This window comes from Bufo gargarizans, chromosome 4 (genome assembly GCF_014858855.1).
Source record: "Bufo gargarizans isolate SCDJY-AF-19 chromosome 4, ASM1485885v1, whole genome shotgun sequence".
NCBI lineage: Eukaryota > Metazoa > Chordata > Amphibia > Anura > Bufonidae > Bufo > Bufo gargarizans.
The window spans coordinates 405,717,153-405,739,685 of NC_058083.1; the positions used below are offsets into that span (position 1 = coordinate 405,717,153).

At 41.3% G+C, this 22,533-nt stretch overlaps 1 protein-coding gene across 1 annotated transcript in view; it reads right to left on the reverse strand.

Annotated features, from left to right (window-relative positions):
• Positions 1 to 1,419: 1,419 nt before the first annotated feature.
• The window catches only part of LOC122936375 (sulfotransferase 6B1-like), a 122,917-nt gene continuing 101,803 nt past the window's right edge, over positions 1,420 to 22,533 (reverse strand). The window contains exons 6-7 of the mRNA XM_044292555.1: positions 3,941 to 4,097; positions 1,420 to 1,550 (exon numbers count right to left, since the gene is read on the reverse strand). Coding sequence (XP_044148490.1) covers positions 1,420 to 1,550; positions 3,941 to 4,097 — 288 coding nt within the window. The remainder of the gene's footprint in view (positions 1,551 to 3,940; positions 4,098 to 22,533) is intronic.

The following is a 22,533-nucleotide window of genomic DNA, read 5'->3' on the forward strand; positions in this document are numbered from 1 at the left end:
TGATGGCGGCTGTGGGAGGGAGTGATGTTATTTTCATGGGACTGTATGTTGAAGGGGTGATGTTTACATGGGATTTCATGTTGAAGGCGGCTGGGGAGGAGGTGATGTTATTTACATGGGACTGTATTTTTGAGGGGGCTGTAGATAGAGAGGGATGTTACTTACATGGGACTGTATATTGGAGGGGGCTGGAGAGATGGCGTGATGTTATTTACATGGGACTCTATGGCGGAAGGAGGGAAGAGTGTTATTTACATGGTACTATATATTGGAGGGGCTGAAGAGAGGGGAGTGATGTTATTTACATGGGACTGTATTTTGGAGGGGGCAGGAAAGATGGTGTAATGTTATTTACATGGAACTGCATGGTGGAGGGAGGACTATAACTACAGGAGGCACTGCAGGGGGTGTTATAAATATGGGGGCCACTTTAGGGTGAGCATTATAACAGTAGGGGGCAGTATAAATACAGGGGGCACTGTAGGGGTATAATACATCCCGGGGACATTATACCATAGGTGTTCTTATTTCTATTGGGGGCTCTATAGGAGGGACTTGCAAAAATATGCCTTATTTCTACTAAGAGCAATATGGGGACTTATTACTACTGAGGGGTCTGTAGGGAGCTTTATTGCCACTGGGGGAACAATAGGGGGGCCTTATTTCTACTGGGGGCTCTGTGAGGGTATTATTAATACTGGAGGGCTCTTCTACTAACGGAGGCATGCTTGGGGAGCGTTATCACTGTTGGGGCACTGTAGGGGGCAGTATTACTAATGGGGACATTCTTGAGGCGCATTATCACTGTTGGGGGCACTGTAGGGGGAAGTATTACTAATGAGGGCATTCTAGAAGGGAATTACTATTGGTGGAACTATGAGGAGCACTATTACTATGGTGGCACTAATTTTCTTCAGGATAGTAATTGAGGGTAATGGGGAGCACATCGAGCAGCAGGATAACACTGTGGGGACTCCAGGTTGGGGGATGATGATAGAAATTTGAGGAAGCTAGGATGTCTGTGTGTCACACTCTGCAAAGATGAGGCACGCCTGAAAGAAGATAATGACAGAGAAGATCTACATCAGAGGAGACGTCACTTGGGAGGCACTGGATGTGACAGGTCTGTGCTGGGGAAGGACATGAAAGTGCGGGGGGAGGGTTGCTTTAGAGAACTGGTCCATATTCATTGGAGCTTGGGCCCCAGATCTTTTGAAACCCTAGCAGTGCCACTGCCCATAATGAAAGAGTACAAAATGTATTGGAGTCTAGAAGAGTGCTTCTTTAATTTCAGCTCAGTTTTAAACTGTAAAAAAATAAAAGTCATCTTAGCTAAGACAAACATTTATTTGAAATAAACACTCTGAGTAATGATCAAATTTATCTTCACTTAAGTACTACTTCTATCTTGAGGAATTTCTAGAACTTGCAGTACTTGTCATAGTTCAGCAACTTTCCCAGTTTAGTTTCTGCAAGATATTTTTCAAACATTGCATCCACCTCTTTGCTCTGATCTTCAGTAAAATAATTCTTCCAGTCTCCAATCTCTCCTATTTAGATAGATAAAGAAAGGTGCACAGTGTCATCTTCCATATGACAGCAAGCAAAGCTACTAGTGAATTTACATACACAATAGTATACATTATAGCAAGAGTAAAAAATGAACAGTCGTACCGAATTTTGGGGTGTCCGTGACACGGACCCGAACCTGAACATTTTCGTAAAAGTCCGGGTTCGGTGTTCGTCGTTTTCTTGGCGCTTTTTGAAAGGCTGCAAAGCAGCCAATCAACAAGCGTCGTACTACTTGCCCCAAGAGGCTGTCACAGCCATGCCTACTATTGGCATGGCTGTGATTGGCCAGTGCAGCATGTGACCCAGCCTCTATTTAAGCTGGAGTCACGTAGCGTCGCACGTCACTCTGCTCTGATCAGTGTAGGGAGAGGTTGCAGCTGCGACTGTTAGGGCGAGATTAGGCAGTGATTAACTCCTCCAAAAGACTTAATTCAGTGATCGATCTACAGCTGTGGATCATTGAACTGCTGCTATTCAATTGCTCACTGTTTTTAGGCTGCCCAGAGCGTTTTTCAGTCACTTTTTTCTGGGGTGATCGGAGGCCATTTTGTGTCTTGTGGTGCGCCAGCACAAGCTGCCACCAAGTCCATTTAACCATCAATAGTGTGGTTATTTTTTGGCTATATCCTACATCAGGGGCTTGGCTGTGCTTGCTATTTTATTGAGGGGTGAAATACAATTGCCAAAATAGCAGTACCCTAAATCTGGTGTTTCAGCTGTGGCCAGCCAATTGTAATACTGTCTGCTGTCTGGCAAAGGATATATTTTTGTTGAAACACAATTCCCAACTTAGCAATTCCCTAAATTAGTGGTTTCTGCTGTATCAGGCCTACTTTAAATCTATCCATAAAAGGGTATATTAGATTCAAGGTGCTGATAGGGTCATTCTCAATAACTTCACACACAAGCTACTGTGCATTTCTAAGTCTAATTCTGTGTCTAAACATATACCTGTCACCCAGCGCCTAAATAATAGGCCTCAAATTTATATTTAGCTAAATCTGGGGTTATTGCTGTAGCTGGTCAAGTTATTTTGTGTCCGTCAAAGCACAGTTTTTGTTCTGGGTTGAAATACAATTCCCAACTTAGCTAAATTATGTGACAATGGACTGTTCCAATGTTGGGTGACGTGAAGCATGATTCTCTGCTATGATATGAAGACTGATTCTCTGCTGACATGAATCCTGAATCTCTGTTATGGGACCTCTCTCCTCTGCCTGGGTGCCGGGCCTAAATATCTGACAATGGACTGTTCCAGTGTTGGGTGACGTGAAGCATGATTCTCTGCTATGACATGAAGACTGATTCTCTGCTGACATGAAGCCAGATTCTCTGCTATGGGACCTCTCTCCAATTGATATTGGTTAATTTTTATTTATTTTATTTTTATTCATTCATTTCCCTATCCACATTTGTTTGCAGGGGATTTAACTACATTTTGCTGCCCTTTGCAGCCCTCTAGCCCTTTCCTGGGCTATTTTACAGCCTTTTTAGTGCCAAAAAGTTCGGGTTCCCCTTGACTTCAATGGGGTTCGGGACGAAGTTCGGGTCGGGTTCGGATCCCGAACCCGAACATTTCCGGGAAGTTCGGCCGAACTTCTCGAACCCGAACATCCAGGTGTTCGCTCAACTCTAATTATGAGGACTCGTATCCAGATCAAGTGTGAGCAGCTTGACGATCTACAAAGGTCTGCGGATTATCAAACCAACTGTACAACATTTCCTGAAGTCATAAATTAGTGGATAACTCTTTAAAGCACATAAGAAATGCATTAGTTGCCTCAAATATAAAGCTGCACTTTAATCCTTCTTCAGGTAAATCAGCGGAATGATGAGTTTTGGTCATAGATTAGTCATTAAGGGGGTTGACCAGCCACTATTCCTAGCAGGGGAGTGTGTAAAAAAATAAAATAAAAATCACTCACCTTTTGAAAGTTCCACCCTTCCAGCGCTGCAGTTTACAATTTGTGCTGGATTGAAAGTGATGACATTCTATCCTCCTTCGCATGATCGCTCCAGCCAATCATTGGCTGCATCTTCATTTAACCATAAATGGATTCAGGTCCATATGAGGGTTACTCTAGACTTTTATGGGTGCTATATTAGAGCTCCATGAAATTCTAAGACTCTGTTGAGCTCTATTAGTGTTATATGCGTGAGCGTGTGCTCTAACATATTGTTTGTTATCTACTATACCATGAATGTCATACTCTATATACTGTATTTATTAGAGATTCAGGCCTGTGATATTTTACACAAAACTAGTGTGTAACTGTCTGTATTTTTCTTATTTTTTAAAAGCCTTTTAACTTTTCATATAATGAAATTATAATTTTATCTTTTTTCACATTTTGTGTTTCTTACTTACCCTTTCTGAAGAAGGAGTCACCTAGCTTTCCATGAGTATTTTCAGATTTGTCTTTCATAGAGTTAAAAGAAGTACGGCTTGCTACCAAATGAATTTGTTCCTCATTCAATGAAAGGTGAAAGAAGTCAGATATTTTTTTCAGTGCTGTCGGAAGGTCCTTAATTTATAAAAATAAAATAAAATGATTACATCATATTGCATGTCATTTCAGGAAATAGTATTGGTAGTAAAAATACTGTATAGCTTATATTGTCTGCATATCTGTATGTAATGCTGCTATTCAAAGGTTTAACAAAATATTTAGTATTAAAGGTTGCCCTTAAAAATACATGTTTTATAACTAGAGATGAGCGAATTGAAGGTGACAAAATGGAATTTGATCCGAAATTCAGGAAAAATTCGATTCGCAATGAGTGAGAATTTCCTCACGCTTCGTAGTAACGAATCACATTTTTCCTAAAATGGAGGCTACACGTGTGAGGGCTGAGGACATAGGGGAAGGAACTCTGGGAAGGCGGAATCACCCAGATTCGCTGCATGCATGCAGCCAATCAGTAGCCAGCCCTGTGATGTCACAGCCCTATAAATACTGCAGCCATTTTAGATTCTTCCAGCGTTCTGAGTGCAGGGATAGACATGAGAAGGCGCTAGGGACAGCAATTGGAAAACTTGATTGTGCAAAATAATAAATAAAAAACGATTTATAAGTGCAGGGAAAGGATAGGGAGGAATCATTTCACAGCATCTTAGTGCAGGAAGAGACGCCAGAAGGCACTAGGGACAGTGATAGGAAAGCCATTTGCAAATGCAGGGAAAGATTATTTGGGAATACAAATAGCCATTATACAGCTCTGTCATTCCAGCAATTTGTTCTTGGGTTTCAAGTGCTATGTTGAAAAGCATTTAGTGGCTTATATCTGTGGAAAAAGAAAAATATATACGCACTTCACTGCTTCAGTTTTTTCTGGTGAAAGTGTATAGGGGCATATTTCAGTAAAAAAAATACAAATATATTTGCACTGCACTGTTGCAGTTATTTCTGGTTAAAGCGTATAGGGGCAAATTTCAGTAAAAAAAGACAAATATACAGTACAGACCAAAAGTCACACCTTCTCTTTCTTTATTTTCATGACTATGAAAATTGTAGATTCACACTGAAGGCATCAAAAATATGAATTAACACATGTGGAATTATATACATAACAAAAAAGTGTGAAACAACTGAAAATATGTCATATTCTAGGTTCTTCAAAGTAGCCACCTTTTGCTTTGATTACTGCTTTGCACACTCTTGGCATTCTCTTGATAAGCTTCAAGAGGTAGTCACCTGAAATGGTTTTCACTTCATAGGTGTGCCCTGTCAGGTTTAATAAGTGGGATTTGGACCCTCAGTTGCGTTGTGGAGAAGTCAGGTGGATACACAGCTGTATTATGGCAAGAAAAAAGCAGCTAAGTAAAGAAAAACGAGTGGCCATCATTACTTTAAGAAATTAAGGTCAGTCAGTCTGAAAAATTGGGAAAACTTTGAAAGTGTCCCCAAGTGCAGTCACAAAAACCATCAAGCGCTACAAAGAAACTGGCTCACATGCGGACCACCCCAGGAAAGGAAGACCAAGAGTCACCTCTGCTGTGCAGGATAAGTTCATCCGAGTCACCAGCCTCAGAAATCGCAGGTTAACAGCAGCTCAGATTAGAGACCAGGTCAACGCCACACAGAGTTCTAGCAGCAGACACATCTCTAGAACAACTGTTAAGAGGAGACTATGTGAATCAGGCCTTCATGGTAGAATATCTGCTAGGAAACCACTGCTAAGGACAGGCAACAAGCAGAAGAGATTTGTTTGGGCTAAAGAACACAAGGAATGGACATTAGACCAGTGGAAATCTGTGCTTTGGTCTGATGAGTCCAAATTTGAGATCTTTGGTTCCAACCACCGTGTCTTTGTGCGACGCAGAAAAGGTGAACGGATGGACTGTACATGCCTGGTTCCCACCGTGAAGCATGGAGGAGGAAGTGTGATGGTGTGGGGGTGCTTTGCTGGTGACACTGTTGGGTATTTATTCAAAATTGAAGGCATACTGAACCAGCATGGCTACCACAGCATCTTGCAGCGGCATGCTATTCCATCCAGTTTGCTTTTAGTTGGACCATCATTTATTTTTCAACAGGACAATGAGCCCAAACACACCTCCAGGCTGTGTAAGGGCTATTTGACCATGAAGGAGAGTGATGGGGTGTTGCGCCAGATGACCTGGCCTCCACAGTCACCGGACCTGAAACCAATTTAGATGGTTTGTGGTGAGCTGGACCGCAGAGTGAAGGCAAAAGGGCCAACAAGTGCTAAGCATCTCTGGGAACTCCTTCAAGACTGTTGGAAGACCATTTCAGGTGACTACCTCTTGAAGCTCATCAAGAGAATGCCAAGAGTGTGCAAAGCAGTAATCAAAGCAAAAGGTGGCTACTTTGAAGAACATAGAATATGACATATTTTCAGTTGTTTCACACTTTTTTGTTCTGTATATAATTCCACATGTGTTAATTCATAGTAAAGAAAACTATTTGAATGAGAAGGTGTTTTCAAACTTTTGGTCTGTACTGTATATATATACGCAGTTCACTGTTTACATTTTTTCTGGTGGAAGCGTATAGGGGCATATTTCACAAATAAAATACAAATATATATGCACTGCACTGTTGCAGTTATTTCTGGTGAAAGCATATAGGGGCATATTTCAGTAAAAAAATATATACAGGTCCTTCTAAAAAAATTAGCATATTGTGATAAAGTTAGATATTTTCTGTAATGTACTGATAAACATTAGACTTTCATATATTTTTGATTCATTACACACCAACTGAAGTAGTTCAAGCCTTTTATTGTTTTAATATTGATGATTTTGGCATACAGCTCATGAAAACCCAAAATTCCTATCTCAAAAAATTAGCATATCATGAAAAGGTTCTCTAAACGAGCTATTAACCTAATCATCTGAATCAACTAATTAACTCTAAACACCTGCAAAAGATTCCTGAGGCTTTTAAAAACTCCCAGCCTGGTTCATTACTCAAAACCGCAATTATGGGTAAGACTGCCGACCTGACTGCTGTCCAGAAGGCCATCATTGACACCCTCAAGCAAGAGGGTAAGACACAGAAAGAAATTTCTGAACGAATAGGCTGTTCCCAGAGTGCTGTATCAAGTCACCTCAGTGGGAAGTCTGTGGGAAGGAAAAAGTGTGTCAGAAAACGCTGCACAACGAGAAGAGGTGACCGGACCCTGAGGAAGATTGTGGAGAAGGACCGATTCCAGACCTTGGGGGACCTGCGGAAGCAGTGGACTGAGTCTGGAGTAGAAACATCCAGAGCCACCGTGTACAGGCGTGTGCAGGAAATGGGCTACAGGTGCCGCATTCCCCAGGTCAAGCCACTTTTGAACCAGAAACAGCGGCAGAAGCGCCTGACCTGGGCTACAGAGAAGCAGCACTGGACTGTTGCATGTCATTCGGAAATCAAGGTGCCAGAGTCTGGAGGAAGACTGGGGAGAGGGAAATGCCAAAATGCCTGAAGTCCAGTGTCAAGTACCCACAGTCAGTGATGGTCTGGGGTGCCATGTCAGCTGCTGGTGTTGGTCCACTGTGTTTTATCAAGGGCAGGGTCAATGCAGCTAGCTATCAGGAGATTTTGGAGCACTTCATGCTTCCATCTGCTGAAAAGCTTTATGGAGATGAAGATTTCATTTTTCAGCACGACCTTAGCACCTGCTCACAGTGCCAAAACCACTGATAAATGGTTTACTGACCATGGTATTACTGTGCTCAATTGGCCTGCCAACTCTCCTGACCTGAACCCCATAGAGAATCTGTGGGATATTGGGAAGAGAAAGTTGAGAGACCCAAGACCCAACACTCTGGATGAGCTTAAGGCCGCTATCAAAGCATCCTGGGCCTCCATAACACCTCAGCAGTGCCACAGGCTGATTGCCTCCATGCCACGCCGCATTGAAGCAGTCATTTCTGCAAAAGGATTCCCGACCAAGTATTGAGTGCATAACTGAACATAATTATTTGAAGGTTGACTTTTTTTGGTATTAAAAACACTATTCTTTTATTGGTCGGATGAAATATGCTAATTTTTTGAGATAGGAAATTTGGGTTTTCATGAGCTGTATGCCAAAATCATCAATATTAAAACAATAAAAGGCTTGAACTACTTCAGTTGGTGTGTAATGAATCTAAAATATATGAAAGTCTAATGTTTATCAGTACATTACAGAAAATAATGAACTTTATCACAATATGTTAATTTTTCGAGAAGGACCTGTATATATACGCACTGCGCTGTTGCAGTTATTTTTGGAGAAAGCATAGAGGGGCGTATTTCAGTACTACAAGAAAAATATATACGCAGTTGACTGTAAAAGAATAATCTATACAAACTTCACTACTTAATTTTTTCCCGTTGAAAGTGTATAGGGGCATATTTCATAAAAAAAAAAAAATTATCTCTGCGCACTTCACTGCTTAATTATTTCCTGCTGAAAGTGTATAGGGGTAAATTTAATTGCAAAAAGAATAAGCTATACGCACTTCACTGCTTAATTTTTTCCTGCTAAAAGTGTATAGGGGCATTTTTCTGAAACAAAAAAGAAAAATCTATACGGACTTCACTGCTTATTTTTTTTCCTGGTGAAAGCGTATAGGGGTGTATTTTTTTAACAAGAAAAATCTATACGCATGTCACTGCTTAATTTTTTCCTGGTGAAAGCGTATAGGGGTGTATTTCTGTAACAAAAAGAAAAATCTATACACACTTTACTGCATAATTTTTTCCTGGTGAAAGCGTGTAGTGGCCTATTTCATTATAGTAAGAAAAAATATACTAATTTCACTGGTGTACTTATTTATGGCAAAAGCACTTTGTGGCCTATTTCTGTACAGAAAGACAAAAATATACGCACTTTACTGGTGCAGTTATTTGAGGCAAAAGCGTTTAGTGGCCTACATATGTCAATACAGAAATAAAAATATATACGCACTTCACTGGTGCATTTATTTCTACTAAAATCGTTTACTTGCCTATTTCAGTACAAAAAGAAAAATATATTCTCAGTTCACTTCGGCATTTATATGTGGTGAAAGCGTTCAGTGTCCTATTTCAGTACAAAAAGGAAAAAAATGTACGCACATCACTGTTGCATTTATTTGTGGTGAAAGAGGTTAAGTGGCCTCTTTCAATACAAAATATATATGCATTTCACTTCTGCAGTTATTATTTTATTACAAAAACTAAATATATTCAGCGTTCACTGTTGCAGTTATATGTGCTAAAACCTTCAGTGACATGTTTCGGTAGAAAAACAAATTAGATTCAGCGTTCAGCGCTGCAGTTATATGTGCTAAAATCTTTATTGACGTATAGCAGTCGAAAAACTAAATTACTTCAGCGTTTAGCGCTGCAGTTATATGTGCTAAAACCTTTAGTGACATATTTTGGTAGAAAAACTAAATATTTTCAGCGTTCAGTGCTGCAGTTATATGTGGTAAAACCTTTAGTGGCGTATTTCGGTGGAAAAACAAAATGTATTCAGCGTTCAGCGCCACAGTTATACGTGCTAAAATCTTTATTGACGTATTTTGGTGGAAAAACTAATTTTATTCAGCGTTCATTACTGCAGTAATATGTGCTAAAGCCTTTAGTGACGTATTTTGGTAGAAAAAAAATATATATTTAGCGTTCACTGTTGCAGGTACATGTGGCAAAACCTTTAGTGACGTATTTTGGTGGAAAAACTTTTTTTTCTTTTGAGTATTCATTAGTATTCGCTGGTCAGAAGGCTTGATTAGGGTGTGCCCAGGCACACCCGGCACACCCCGTGCGCACGCCTATGGAATCTACCCAGGCTATGATCTCTTCCTCTGAGGAATTAATGGGACTCTTCCAGTTTTTAGTGATTGCCAGCTTTGTGGCTAGTAATAAATAAGCTTTTGGTATATGCAAATGCATACATCCCCATGAAAAATAACCCCCAGTATGGTGACTTGCCAATAATTATTCCACTGAATTGTGAAGCTAGGCGGAAGGTATCCAAGGTCTACCACAAGGTATCCAACTTAGGGCATGTTCACAATAGGGTTATCACGATACCAACATTTTCATTAGAATACAATACCATAAAAAAAATTGCGATATTCTATATCATTCAATACCATGCGTAAAATAAAACACCAAAAAAGCTGTGTGCATTTCGCATTTTATGGAATGTCCGGCCCATAATAGAACAGTCCTATCCTATTTTTTGGGGGGACAAGGTGACTAAAAAATTTGTAAATTGCGTGTGCTTAATTAATTTTTTTCTGTTACGGTGTTCACTGCATAGGAGATATTTTGTAATATTTTAAAAGTTTGGACTTTTTCAGATATGGTGATAAGTAATTTTTTTTTTGTTTATATATTTTATATGTAAAATTGGGAATGGGGGTGATTGAAACTTTTAATATTTTGGTGTGTTTTTTTAAACTTTTAATTTTTACTATTTACTTAATAACAATCAGCCCCTTGTCCTGTTCACCCTAATAGAGATAGGATGTTACACTGACCTTACCATGGCAGCCATGGAAGGCTTCAGTAGCGTCCTGGCTGCCATGGTAACCGATCGGAGCTCCACGATTTTACTGCTGGGGATCCAATTGGCAGCTACCACTGCCACCAATGAAGGTACTGAGGAGGAGGAGACCCTGTGGCCACTGCCACCAATGGGTATAATACTGAGGGAATGCACTGCGCCACCAATGATTATAATACTGGGGGGATGCACTGCACCACCAATTTTTATAATATTGGGGTGGGGGGGGCACACTGCGCCACCAATAATTATAATACTGGGGTGTGGGGGCACACTGCGCCACCAATGAGCATAATTAACCCGTTAATACAAATGTACGCGGCAGGTGCCAGCTCTATCACACAGCCAGCTCCGCCGCCCTTAATGACAGGGTGCGACAATCTGCCAAACCGGGTCTATTAACCTCTCAGACGCGCACATGAGACTCTAGTCACCCTTCTCGCTGAAGTTTCGGCCATTATCAATTCAAGACCCCTTGTGCCAGTGTCTATGGATCCTGAAACACCAGCCATACTGATTCTGGCTATTCTACTTACCCAAAAAACTGAAAATACGCTAATACCTAGTGCAGAATTTACTCATGCTAACATCTACCAAAAACACTGGAAACGTGTACAATACCTAGCAGATTACTTCTGGAACAGGTGGCAAAAGGAGTACCTCAGTGTTCTTCAAGGAAGAAGAAAATGGCAACACCACAAACCAAACTTAAAGAAAGGAGACCTCGTATTTATGAAAGAGCAAAAAACCGAAAGGATTGACTGGCCTATCGGACTAATTTCAAAGGTTTTCCCTAGCAAGGATGGCAAGGTCCGGAAGGTGGAGTTGAAGATCTTCAGGAAAGGTGAGCTTAAAACGTTCTCAAGACCAATTAACGAACTCATTTTAACCACCTCAGCTCCCCTAGCTTAAACCCCCTTAATGACCAGACCACTTTTTACAATTCTGCACTACACTACTTTCACGGTTTATTGCTCGGTCATACAACTTACCACCCAAATGTATTTTACCTCCTTTTCTTCTCACTAATAGAGCTTTCATTTGGTGGTATTTCATTGCTGCTGACATTTTAACTTTTTTTATATTCATCGAAATTGACTGAAATTTTTACAAAAAAGCATAATTTTTCACTTTCAGTTGTAAAATTTTTCAATTAAAACTACATTTCTATATAAATTTTTCTCTAAATTTATTGTTCTACATGTCTTTGATAAAAAAAAAATGCAATAAGTGTATATTTATTGGTTTGGGTAAAAGTTTTAGTATTTACAAACAATGGTGCAAGAATGTGAATTTCCGCATTTTGAAGCAGCTCTGACTTTCTGAGCACCTGTCATGTTCCTGAGGATCTGCAATGCCCAGACAGTAGAAACACCCCACAAATGACCCCATGTCAGAAAGTAGACACCCTAAGGTATTCAAGCAAAAAAGATATAGTCTCTGTTAAATACACCAATATCCTCGAGCGCTGCAAGTCTGAAGACAATGTGGGAAAAGTCTATTACTTGGCGAAAATGTACGGAAAAAGACTGCGCTGCAAGAGGAAAATCTTCTCTGTGTATAAAGTTCACTTTTTAAATCTTCAACTAGTAGAATCACAAGCCACCTCACAATCCAACATTAGTGTGCAAACCTGTGGATGATGAAAACACACTATGGTGTAGCAGGTTCCAAACAACTAACGCTCCATGTGAACAAATTTATACTCACAAGATCCCTTGTAAGTGAAGGCGTGTATAGATATCGATGGTATCAAGATAGAGCTCTGTGGAAAAGAGGACTATAGTGTAGTATATCACAACACTTAGAATGCCTGCAAACTTACAAGCCTGTAAGTATAATCTGTTTGCAGGCATTCTAAGTGTTGTGATATACTACACTATAGTCCTCTTTTCCACATAGCTCTATCTTGATACCATCGATATCTATACACGCCTTCACTTACAAGGGATCTTGTGAGTATAAATTTGTTCACATGGAGCGTTAGTTGTTTGGAACCTGCTACACCATAGTGCGTTTTCATCATCCACAGGTTTGCACACTAATGTTGGATTGTGAGGTGGCTTGTGATTCTACTAGTTGAAGATTTAAAAAGTGAACTTTATACACAGAGAAGATTTTCCTCTTGCAGCGCAGTCTTTTTCCGTACATTTTCACCCTAAGGTATTCGCTGATGGGCATAGTGAGTTTATGAAAGTTTTTATTTTTTGTCACAAGTTGGTGGAAAATGATGATTTTTAGTTTTTTTTACAAAGAAGACACCCCAAGGTATTCCGTGAGGGGCATGGCGAGTTCCTAGAATATATTTTTTTGGGGCACAAGTTAGCGGAAAATGTTTTTTTTTTTTTTACAAAGTCTCATATTCCACTAACTTGTGACAAAAAATAATTTTTTACATGAACTAACCATACCCCTCACGAAATACCTTGGGGTGTCTTCTTTCCAAAATGGGGTCACATGTGGGGTATTTATACTGCCCTGGCATTTTAGGAGCCTTAAAGCGTGAGAAGTAGTTTGGAATCCAAATGTGTAAAAAATGCCCTGAAAAATCGTAAAGATACTCTTTAGAATTTGGGCCCCTTTGTGTACATAGGCTGCAAAAAAGTGTCACACATATGGTAGCGCTGTACTCAGAAGAAGTAGGGCAATGTGTTTTGGGGTGTATTTTTACATATACCCATGCTGGGTGAGAGAAATATCTCTGTCAAATGACAACTTTGTATTAAAAAAATGGAAAAAGTTGTCTTTTAGAGAGATATTTCTCTCACCCAGCATGGGTATATGTAAAAATACACCCCAAAACACATTGCCCTACTTTTACCGATTACGGCGATACAACATGTGTGACCCTTTTTTGCAGCCAAGATGCGCAAAGGGGCCCAAATTGCAATGAGTACCTTTTAGGAGGGCATTTTTAGGCATTTGGATTCCAGACTTCTTCTCATGCTTTAGGGCCCCTAAAATGCCAGGGCAGTATAAATACCCCACAAGTGACGCCATTTTGGAAAGAAGACAACCCAAGGTATTCCGTGAGGGGCATGGCGAGTTCCTAGAATATATATATATTTTTTTTTTTTGGCACAAGTTAGTGGAAAATGATTTTGTAAGAGAAAAAAAAAAAAAAAAAAATGTTTTCCCCTAACTTGTGCCAAAACCAAAATATTCTAGGAACTCGCCATGCCCCTCATGGAATACCTTGGGGTGTCTTCTTTCCAAAATGAGGTCACTTGTGGGGTATTTATACTGCCCTGGCATTTTAGGGGCCCTAAAGCGTGAGAAGAGGTCTGGAATATAAATGTCTAAAATTCTTTACGCATTTGGATTCCGTGAGGGGTATGGTGAGTTCATGTGAGCTTTTATTTTTTGTCACAAGTTACTGGAATATGAGACTTTGTAAGAAAAATAAAAAATAAAAATCAATTTCCACTAACTTGTGCCCCCAAAAAAATAATTCTTCTATGAACTCGCCATGCCGCTCAAAAGTGATCTTTTTATAGCGCCGCAGCGATTTTACAGTGTTTTTGCAGTGATCAGAAAAAAATTATCTGTCACTGCGGTGGGGCGGACTGAACGCAAGTGTGCGCACAAGATCAGGCCTGATCGGACGAACACTGCGTTTTTTGTAGAGCCTATAGAACATGTCCTATTCTTGTTCGCAATTGCGGACAAGAAAAGGCATTTTCTATATAGTTCTGGCAATGTGCAGATCCGTAAAAATGCGGAAAGCACATTGCCGGTGTCCGTGTTTTGCAGATCCGCGGTGTCCATGTTTTGCAGATCCGCGGATCCGCAAAACACATACGGACATCTGAATAGAGCCTTACAGGGGGGTGATCAATGACAGGGGGGTGATCAGGGAGTCTATATGGGGTGATCAACCCCCTGTCATTGATCACCCCCCTGTAAGGCTCCATTCAGACGTCCGTATGTGTTTTGCGGCTCCATTCAGACGTGGATCTGCAAAACACATACGGACGTCTGAATGGAGCCTTACAGGGGGGTGATCAATGACAGGGGGGTGATCAGGGAGTCTATATGGGGTGATCCTGGGTTAATAAGGGGTTAATAAGTGACAAGGGGGTGGGGGGTGTAGTGTAGTGGTGTTTGGTGCTACTTACAAAGCTACCTGTGTCCTCTGGTGGTCAATCCAAGCAAAAGGGACCACCAGAGGACCAGGTAGCAGGTATATCAGATGCTGTTAACAAAACAACGTCTGATATACCTTTCAAGGGTTAAAAAAAATCTACAGCCTGCCAGCAAATGATCACCGCTGGACTGTATCTAACTTCGTAGATCCATTCCAAGTTGGAAAACAGGACTAAACTATGTTTTGCATTCTAACATGTTCTTTTTACAGGTTGTTTTATATTTTATGGACATTCGTCGTACTGAAATCCCTGAAGTGAATTTCAGACGGGGAGTGTGCTGTTCTTTTCAAATTTAATTCATACATGGTATTATCTCTTCTTTTACATCTGCTGGCCGGAATTCGTATGCTGCACGCCTTGTTCTTGTTGTTAAAGTTTTTCTCTGCTGGCCATGGTTTTAGCAGCCTTGGTCCTTGTCACTTCCTGCAGCCATTTTTCTGTCATGTATTCCTGTGTGACTGGAGACGCACACCATGGCTTCATGAGAGAAGATTCATGAGAGATCTTTGGTATGAAACCATAGCACCTCTGAGCAAGGACCTGCTCGACATCAAGAGAAATCTAAGGCAAGTTAAAGAATGGGTTGATGCATTAGAGGGCCATCAAGACACTAAACTGATCTATAGCACAGCGGTTTCGCACTGTTTTGACAGAACGCAGGCACATATTAACCTGCTATATAACCTGGTAGAGGACCAGGATAATTGTGGCAGCCGAAACAATCTGCGGTTAAAAGGCCTGCCAGAATCTATTGGGGTGGACGCCTTGGGCAAGTCGGTTGGTGAACTGTTCACCATGCTTTTAGGCCCTGACTCTGAGGTGGACTTAACTATGGACAGAGTACACAGAGCTCTAAGGCCACCCCCAAAGCAAGGAGACCTGCCAAGAGATGTGATATGCCGCCTCTCTAGTTTCCAAGCCAAGGAACAAATACTGAAGGCTTCTAGGGCCAAACAATCCATCACATTTGGAAATTCTGATATCTCACTTTTCAAGACCTGTCACCCATTACCCTACAAAAGCGCAGAATATTAAAACCACTGTTGGATATACAAACCGGATTCCCAAAAAGCTGGGACACTATACAAATCGTGAATAAAAACTGAATGCAATGATGTGGAGGTGCCAACTTCTAATATTTTATTCAGAATAGAACATAAATCACGGAACAAAAGTTTAAACTGAGAAAATGTACCATTTTAAGGGAAAAATATGTTGAATCAGAATTTCGTGGTGTCAACAAATCCCCAAAAAGTTGGGACAAGGCCATTTTCACCACTGTGTGGCATCTCCCCTTCTTCTTACAACACTCAACAGACGTCTGGGGACCGAGGAGACCAGTTTCTCAAGTTTAGAAATAGGAATGCTCTCCCATTCTTGTCTAGTACAGGCCTCTAACTGTTCAATCATCTTGGGCCTTCTTTGTTGCACCTTCCTCTTTATGATGCGCCAAATGTTCTCTATAGGTGAAAGATCTGGACTGCAGACTGGCCATTTCAGTACCCGGATCCTTCTCCTACGCAGCCATGATGTTGTGATTGATGCAGAATCTAGTCTGGCATTATCTTGTTGAAAAATGCAGGGTCTTCCCTGAAAGAGATTACGTCTGGATGGGAGCATATGTTGTTCTAGAACCTGAATATATTTTTCTGCATTGATGGTGCCTTTCCAGACATGCAAACTGCCCATGCCACACGCACTCATGCAACCCCATACCATCAGAGATGCAGGCTTCTGAACTGTGCGTTGATAACAACTTGGGTTGTCCTTGTCCTCTTTGGTCCGGATGACATGGCGTCCCAGATTTCCAAAAAGAACTTCGAATCGTGACTCGTCTGACCACAGAACAGTCTTCCATTTTGCCACACTCCATTTTAAATGATCCCTGGCCCAGTGAAAACACCTGAGCTTTTGGATCTTGCTTAGAAATGGCTTCTTCTTTGCACTGTAGAGTTTCAGCTGGCAACGGCGGATGGCACGGTGGATTGTGTTCACTGACAATTTCTGGAATTATTCCTGAGCCCATTCTGTGATTTCCTTTACAGTAGCATTCCTGTTTGTGGTGCAGTGTCGTTTAAGGGCCCGGAGATCACGGGCATCCAGTATGGTTTTACGGCCTTGACCCTTACGCACAGAGATTGTTCCAGATTCTCTGAATCTTCGGATGATGTTATGCACAGTTGATGATGATAGATGCAAAGTCTTTGCAATTTTTTGCTGGGTAACACCTTTCTGATATTGCTCCACTATCTTTCTGTGCAACATTGTGGGAATTGGTGATCCTCTACCCATCTTGGCTTCTGAGAGACACTGCCACTCTGAGAAGCTCTTTTTATACCCAATCATGTTGCCAATTGACCTAATTAGTGTTAATTTTGAATCCAGAGGGAAAACAAACCAGGCTGATGTAGTGAGCTGCATCTATATTTATTTATATAAGGAGCTATATAATGCGAGTTTGACCGCGACGCGTGGTTGATTAAGTGTGGTTGCGTAAGTGTGTGACTTAAGACTAAGTGACTTTAGATTCAGGGACTTCAGTGGGGGATTGTAATTAGCCAGTTTCTTAGTACTACATTATATTGTATTTTTTGCTTAGCTGGTGTAATCCCCATTTAGTATGTGTTGCACAATTGACAACGCAGTCCAGTGCACATCTTGCATGATGTATGCAGTCCTGGAACAGGAGTTCAAGGGTGCATATCTTTGTTCAAGATGTGAGCAAATTACCCATTTGGAATCACAAATCGAGTCTCTAAATGGGCAAGTTGCAACACTGAGAGGCATTGACAATTTTCAAAAGAGTTTGCTTCTCACCGAGCAAGCACTCTTTGGGGTAGATGAGGGGGAGGGTGACAGAGAGGAGGCTGAGGAAAGTGAGGTAGCTAGCTGAGTAACAGTTAGAAAGCGGGTTAGAGGGAAGAGTGCCAGGGAGGCTAGCCCTGATCTGACACACCCCAACAAGTTTGCACGTTTGGCAGATGAGGGGGGTGTCAGTCCAGGGATGGCACTGCCGCAGCCAGACACTTCCTCTGCCAGTCAGTAGTGGTAGTGGGAGACTCAATTATTAGGGGAACAGATAGGGAAATCTGTCACAAAGACTGTGATCGCCGAACAGTGTGCTGTCTTCCTGGCGCTAGAGTTCGACACATCGCGGATCGGGTTGACAGATTACTGGGAGGGGCTGGAGAAGATCCAGCGGTCATGGTCCATATCGGAACCAATGGCAAAGTTAGGGGTAGGTGGAGAGTCCTTAAAAATGATTTCAGGGATTTAGGTCAAAAGCTTAGGGCAAGGACCTCAAAGGTAGTATTTTCCAAAATACTACCTGTACCACGGGCCACACAAGAAAGGCATTGGGAGATTAGGGACATTAACTAGTGGCTCAAGTACTGGTGTAGGAAGGAGGGGTTTGGGTTCCTGGAGAACTGGGCCGACTTCTCTATCGGCTACAGGCTCTAACGTAGGGACGGACTGCACCTCAATGGGGAAGGGGCAGCTGTGTTGGGGAAGAAGATGGCTAGAAGGTTGGAGGAGTGTTTAAACTAGGGACTGGGGGGAGGGTAATTATGTTATAGGATGGGAAGACAGTGCAGATAGAGACCGGGGCAAGGTAGTGAGACTGGGGGAGGAATGGAAGGAGGGACTAGAACAGTTCAGAAGGAAAGGTGTAGGGTAAAAAATATACATAAGCCTCTCAAATGTATGTATACTAATGCGAGAAGCCTGACTAATAAAACTGGTGAACTGGAATTAGTGATGTGTGAGGAGGACTATGACATAGTGGGAATAACTGAGACATGGCTGGATGATAGCTATGACTGGGCAGTTAATGTACAGGGTTACAGTCTGTTTAGAAAGGATCGTCAAAACCGGAGAGGGGAGGGGTCTGCCTTTATGTAAAGTCCTGTCTAAAGCCCACACTCCGTAAAGATATAAGTGAGGGACATGAACATGTGGAGTCACTGCGGTTAGAGATACATGGCGCTAAAAACAATAATAAATTACTAATAGGAGTTTACTATAAACCACCTAATATACCAGAGTCCACAGAAAATCTACTACTAAATGAGATTGACGAGGCGGCAAATCATAATGAGGTGGTTATTATGGGGGGCTTCAACTACCCAGATATAGACTGGGAAACTGAAACTTGTATATCTCATAAAGGAAACAGGTTCTTGGCAATAACCAAAGACAATTACCTCTCCCAACTGGTTCAGGAACCGACTAGAGGGACGGCCATACTGGACTTAGTAATAACCAATAGGCCTGACAGAACAACAGACGTGCAGGTTGGGGGACACCTGGGAAATAGTGACCACAAAGTAAAACCTTCCAATTATCATTCAAGAGAGCGTTTCTACAGGGAGGAACAAAAATACCAAACTTCAAAAAAGCTAAATTTAGCCAACTAAGAGAGTCCATAGGCCTAACTAAATGGGATAAAGTCCTCACAAATAAAAATACAGCCACAAAATGGGATATCTTTAAAAGCATCCTAAAATCTCATTGTGAGAGGTACATACCGTATGGGAATAAAAGGTTAAGGAACAAAAAGAAACCAATGTGGATAAACAGAACTGTAAAGAAAGCAATAAATTACAAAAAGAAAGCATATAAAACACTAAAACAGGAAGGTAGCACGGAAGCACTGAAAAACTATTAGGAAAAAAATAGAACATGTAAAAAACTAATAAAAGCGGCCAAACTAGAGACCGAGAGATTAATTGCCAAAGAGAGTAAAACTAACCCTAAAATGTTCTTCAATTATATAAATGTTAAAAAGTATAAATCTGAAGGTGTCGGCCCGTTAAAGAGTAATGAGGGGGGAGTCGCAGAGAGCAACGAGGAGAAAGCAAAGTTGTTAAATATTTTTTTCTCCAATGTATTCACTGAGAAAAATAAACTGTCAGATGACATGCCGAATGTTGAAATAAATTCCCCATTAAAAGTGTCTTGTCTGACCCAGGAAGAAGTACAACAGTGACTTAAAAAGATTAAAATAGACAAATCGCCAGGACCGGATGGCATACACCCCCGTATCCTAAGGGAATTAAGTAATGTCATAGCCAGACCCTTATTTCTGATATTTGCAGATTCTATATCGACAGGATTGGCGCATGGCAAATGTGGTGCCAATATTCAAAAAGGGTCCAAAAACAGAGCCTGGAAACTATAGGCCGGTAAGTTTAACATCTGTTGTGGGTAAACTCAGGTTTTCTGAGAGATGCTATGTTAGAGCATCTTAACGGAAATAAGCAAATAACGCCATATCAGCATGGCTTCGTGAGGGATCGGTCGTGTCAAACAAATTTAATCAGTTTCTATGAGGAGGTAAGTTCTAGACTTGACAGCGGCGAATCAATGGATGTCGTGTATCTGGACTTCTCCAAAGCATTTGACACTGTACCACATAAAAGGTTAGTATATAAAATGAGAATGCTCGGACTGGGAGAAAACGTCTGTAAGTGGGTAAGTAACTGGCTCAATGATAGAAAACAGAGGGTGGTTATTAATGGTACATACTCAGATTGGGTCACTGTCACTGGTGGGGTACCTCAGGGGTCAGTATTGGGCCCTATTCTCTTCAATATATTTATTAATGATCTTGTAGAAGGCTTGCATAGTAAAATATCAATTTTCGCAGATGACACTAAACTGTGTAAAGTAATTAACACTGAAGAGGACAGTATACTACTACAGAGCGATCTGAATAGATTGGAGGCTTGGGCAGATGAGGTTTAACACTGACAAATGCAAAGTTATGCACATGGGAAGGAATAATGCAAGTCACCCGTACTTATTAAATGGTGAAACACTTGGTAACACTGACATGGAAAAGGATCTAGGAATTTTAATAAACAGCAAACTAAGCTGCAAAAAACAGTGTCAGGCAGCTGCTGCCAAGGCCAATAAGATAATGGGTTGCATCAAAAGGGGCATAGATGTCCGTGATGAGAACATAGTCCTACCACTTTACAAATCATTAGTCAGACCACACATGGAGTACCGTGTACAGTTCTGGGCTCCAGTGAACAAAGCAGACATAGCAGAGCTGGAGAGGGTCTAGAGGAGGGCAACTAAAGTAATAACTGGAATGGGGCAACTACAGTACCCTGAAAGATTATCAACATTAGGGTTATTCACTTTAGAAAAAAGACGACTGAGAGGAGATCTAATTAATATGTATAAATATATCAGGGGACAGTACAGAGATCTATCCCATCAGCTATTCATTCCCGTGACTGTGACGAGGGGACATCCTCTGTGCCTGGAGGAAAGAAGGTTTGTACACAAACATAGAAGAGGATTCTTTACGGTAAGAGCAGTGAGACTATGGAACTCTCTGCCTGAGGAGGTGGTGATGGTGAGTACAATAGAGGAATTCAAGAGGGGCCTGGATGTATTTCTGGAGTGTAATAATATTACAGGCTATAGCTACTAGAGAGAGATCATTGATCCAGGGATTTATTCTGATTGCCTGATTGGAGTCGGGAAGGAATTTTTATTCCCCTAAAGTGAGGAAAATTGACTTCTACCTCACAGGTTTTTTTTTGCCTTCCTCTGGATCTTCCTCTGGACTTGCAGAATGACAGGCCGAACTGGATGGACAAATGTATTTTTTCGGCCTTATGTACTATGTTACTATGTTACTATGTAATTGGTCTTCCAGCTCTTCGTTATGCTCAAATTTACTTTTTCCAGACTCTTATTGCTACTTGTCCCAACTTTTTGGGGATTTGTTGACACAGTGAAAATTAATTCAACGTATTTTTCCTTTAAAATTATACATTTACTCGGATTAAACGTTTGAGCTGTCATCTACGTTCTATTACAAATAAAATATTGACATTTGCCATCTCCACATCATTGCATTCAGTTTTTATTCACAATTTGTTTAGTGTCCCAACTTTTTTGGAATCCGGTTTGTACTTGTGATTATGTGGCTGGAGGCAGGGCCGTCTTTAATATTGATTGGGCCCCCTGGATCCCGCCTTCCCACACCTTAGCAGGCAATCACGGCCTCCACCACAACACACACACAAAAAATCCACACACCTGGTAGAGTACAGTGATATAAATACTTCCAATTCTGAAGACTCCAGCGGCTCAGGATCCGTGCTCTGGGCAGCTGGGCTCAGGCTGGAAGTGGGCGCCGCTCTGCAGGAAGGAGACCGGGGCTTGGTTCACCCTAGCATTACAGTGCACCCTAGAGTATGCAGTATAGCACCCTATAGTATACAGCAACCCACAGTATGCAGTGTAGCACCCTATAGTATACAGCACCCCACACTATGCAGTATCGCACCCCACACTATACAGTATACAACACCTCACAGTATACAGTAGAGCAGTATAGCACCCCACAATATACAGCACCTCACAGTATACAGCACCCCAAACTATACACTATACAGCACCCCACACTATACATCCCCCCACACTACACTACGTGCAGAATTATTAGGCAAATTAGTATTTTGACCACATCATCCTCTTACTCCAAGCTGTATAGGCTCGAAAGCCTACTACCAATTAAGCATATTAGGTGATGTGCATCTCTGTAATGAGAAGGGGTGTGGTCTAATGACATCAACACCCTATATCAGGTGTGCATAATTATTAGGCAACTTCCTTTCCTTTGGCAAAATGGGTCAAAAGAAGGACTTGACAGGCTCAGAAAAGTCAAAAATAGTGAGATATCTTGCAGAGGGATGCAGCACTCTTAAAATTGCAAAGCTTCTGAAGCGTGATCATCGAACACTCAAGCGTTTCATTCAAAATAGTCAACAGGGTCGCAAGAAGCGTGTGGAAAAAC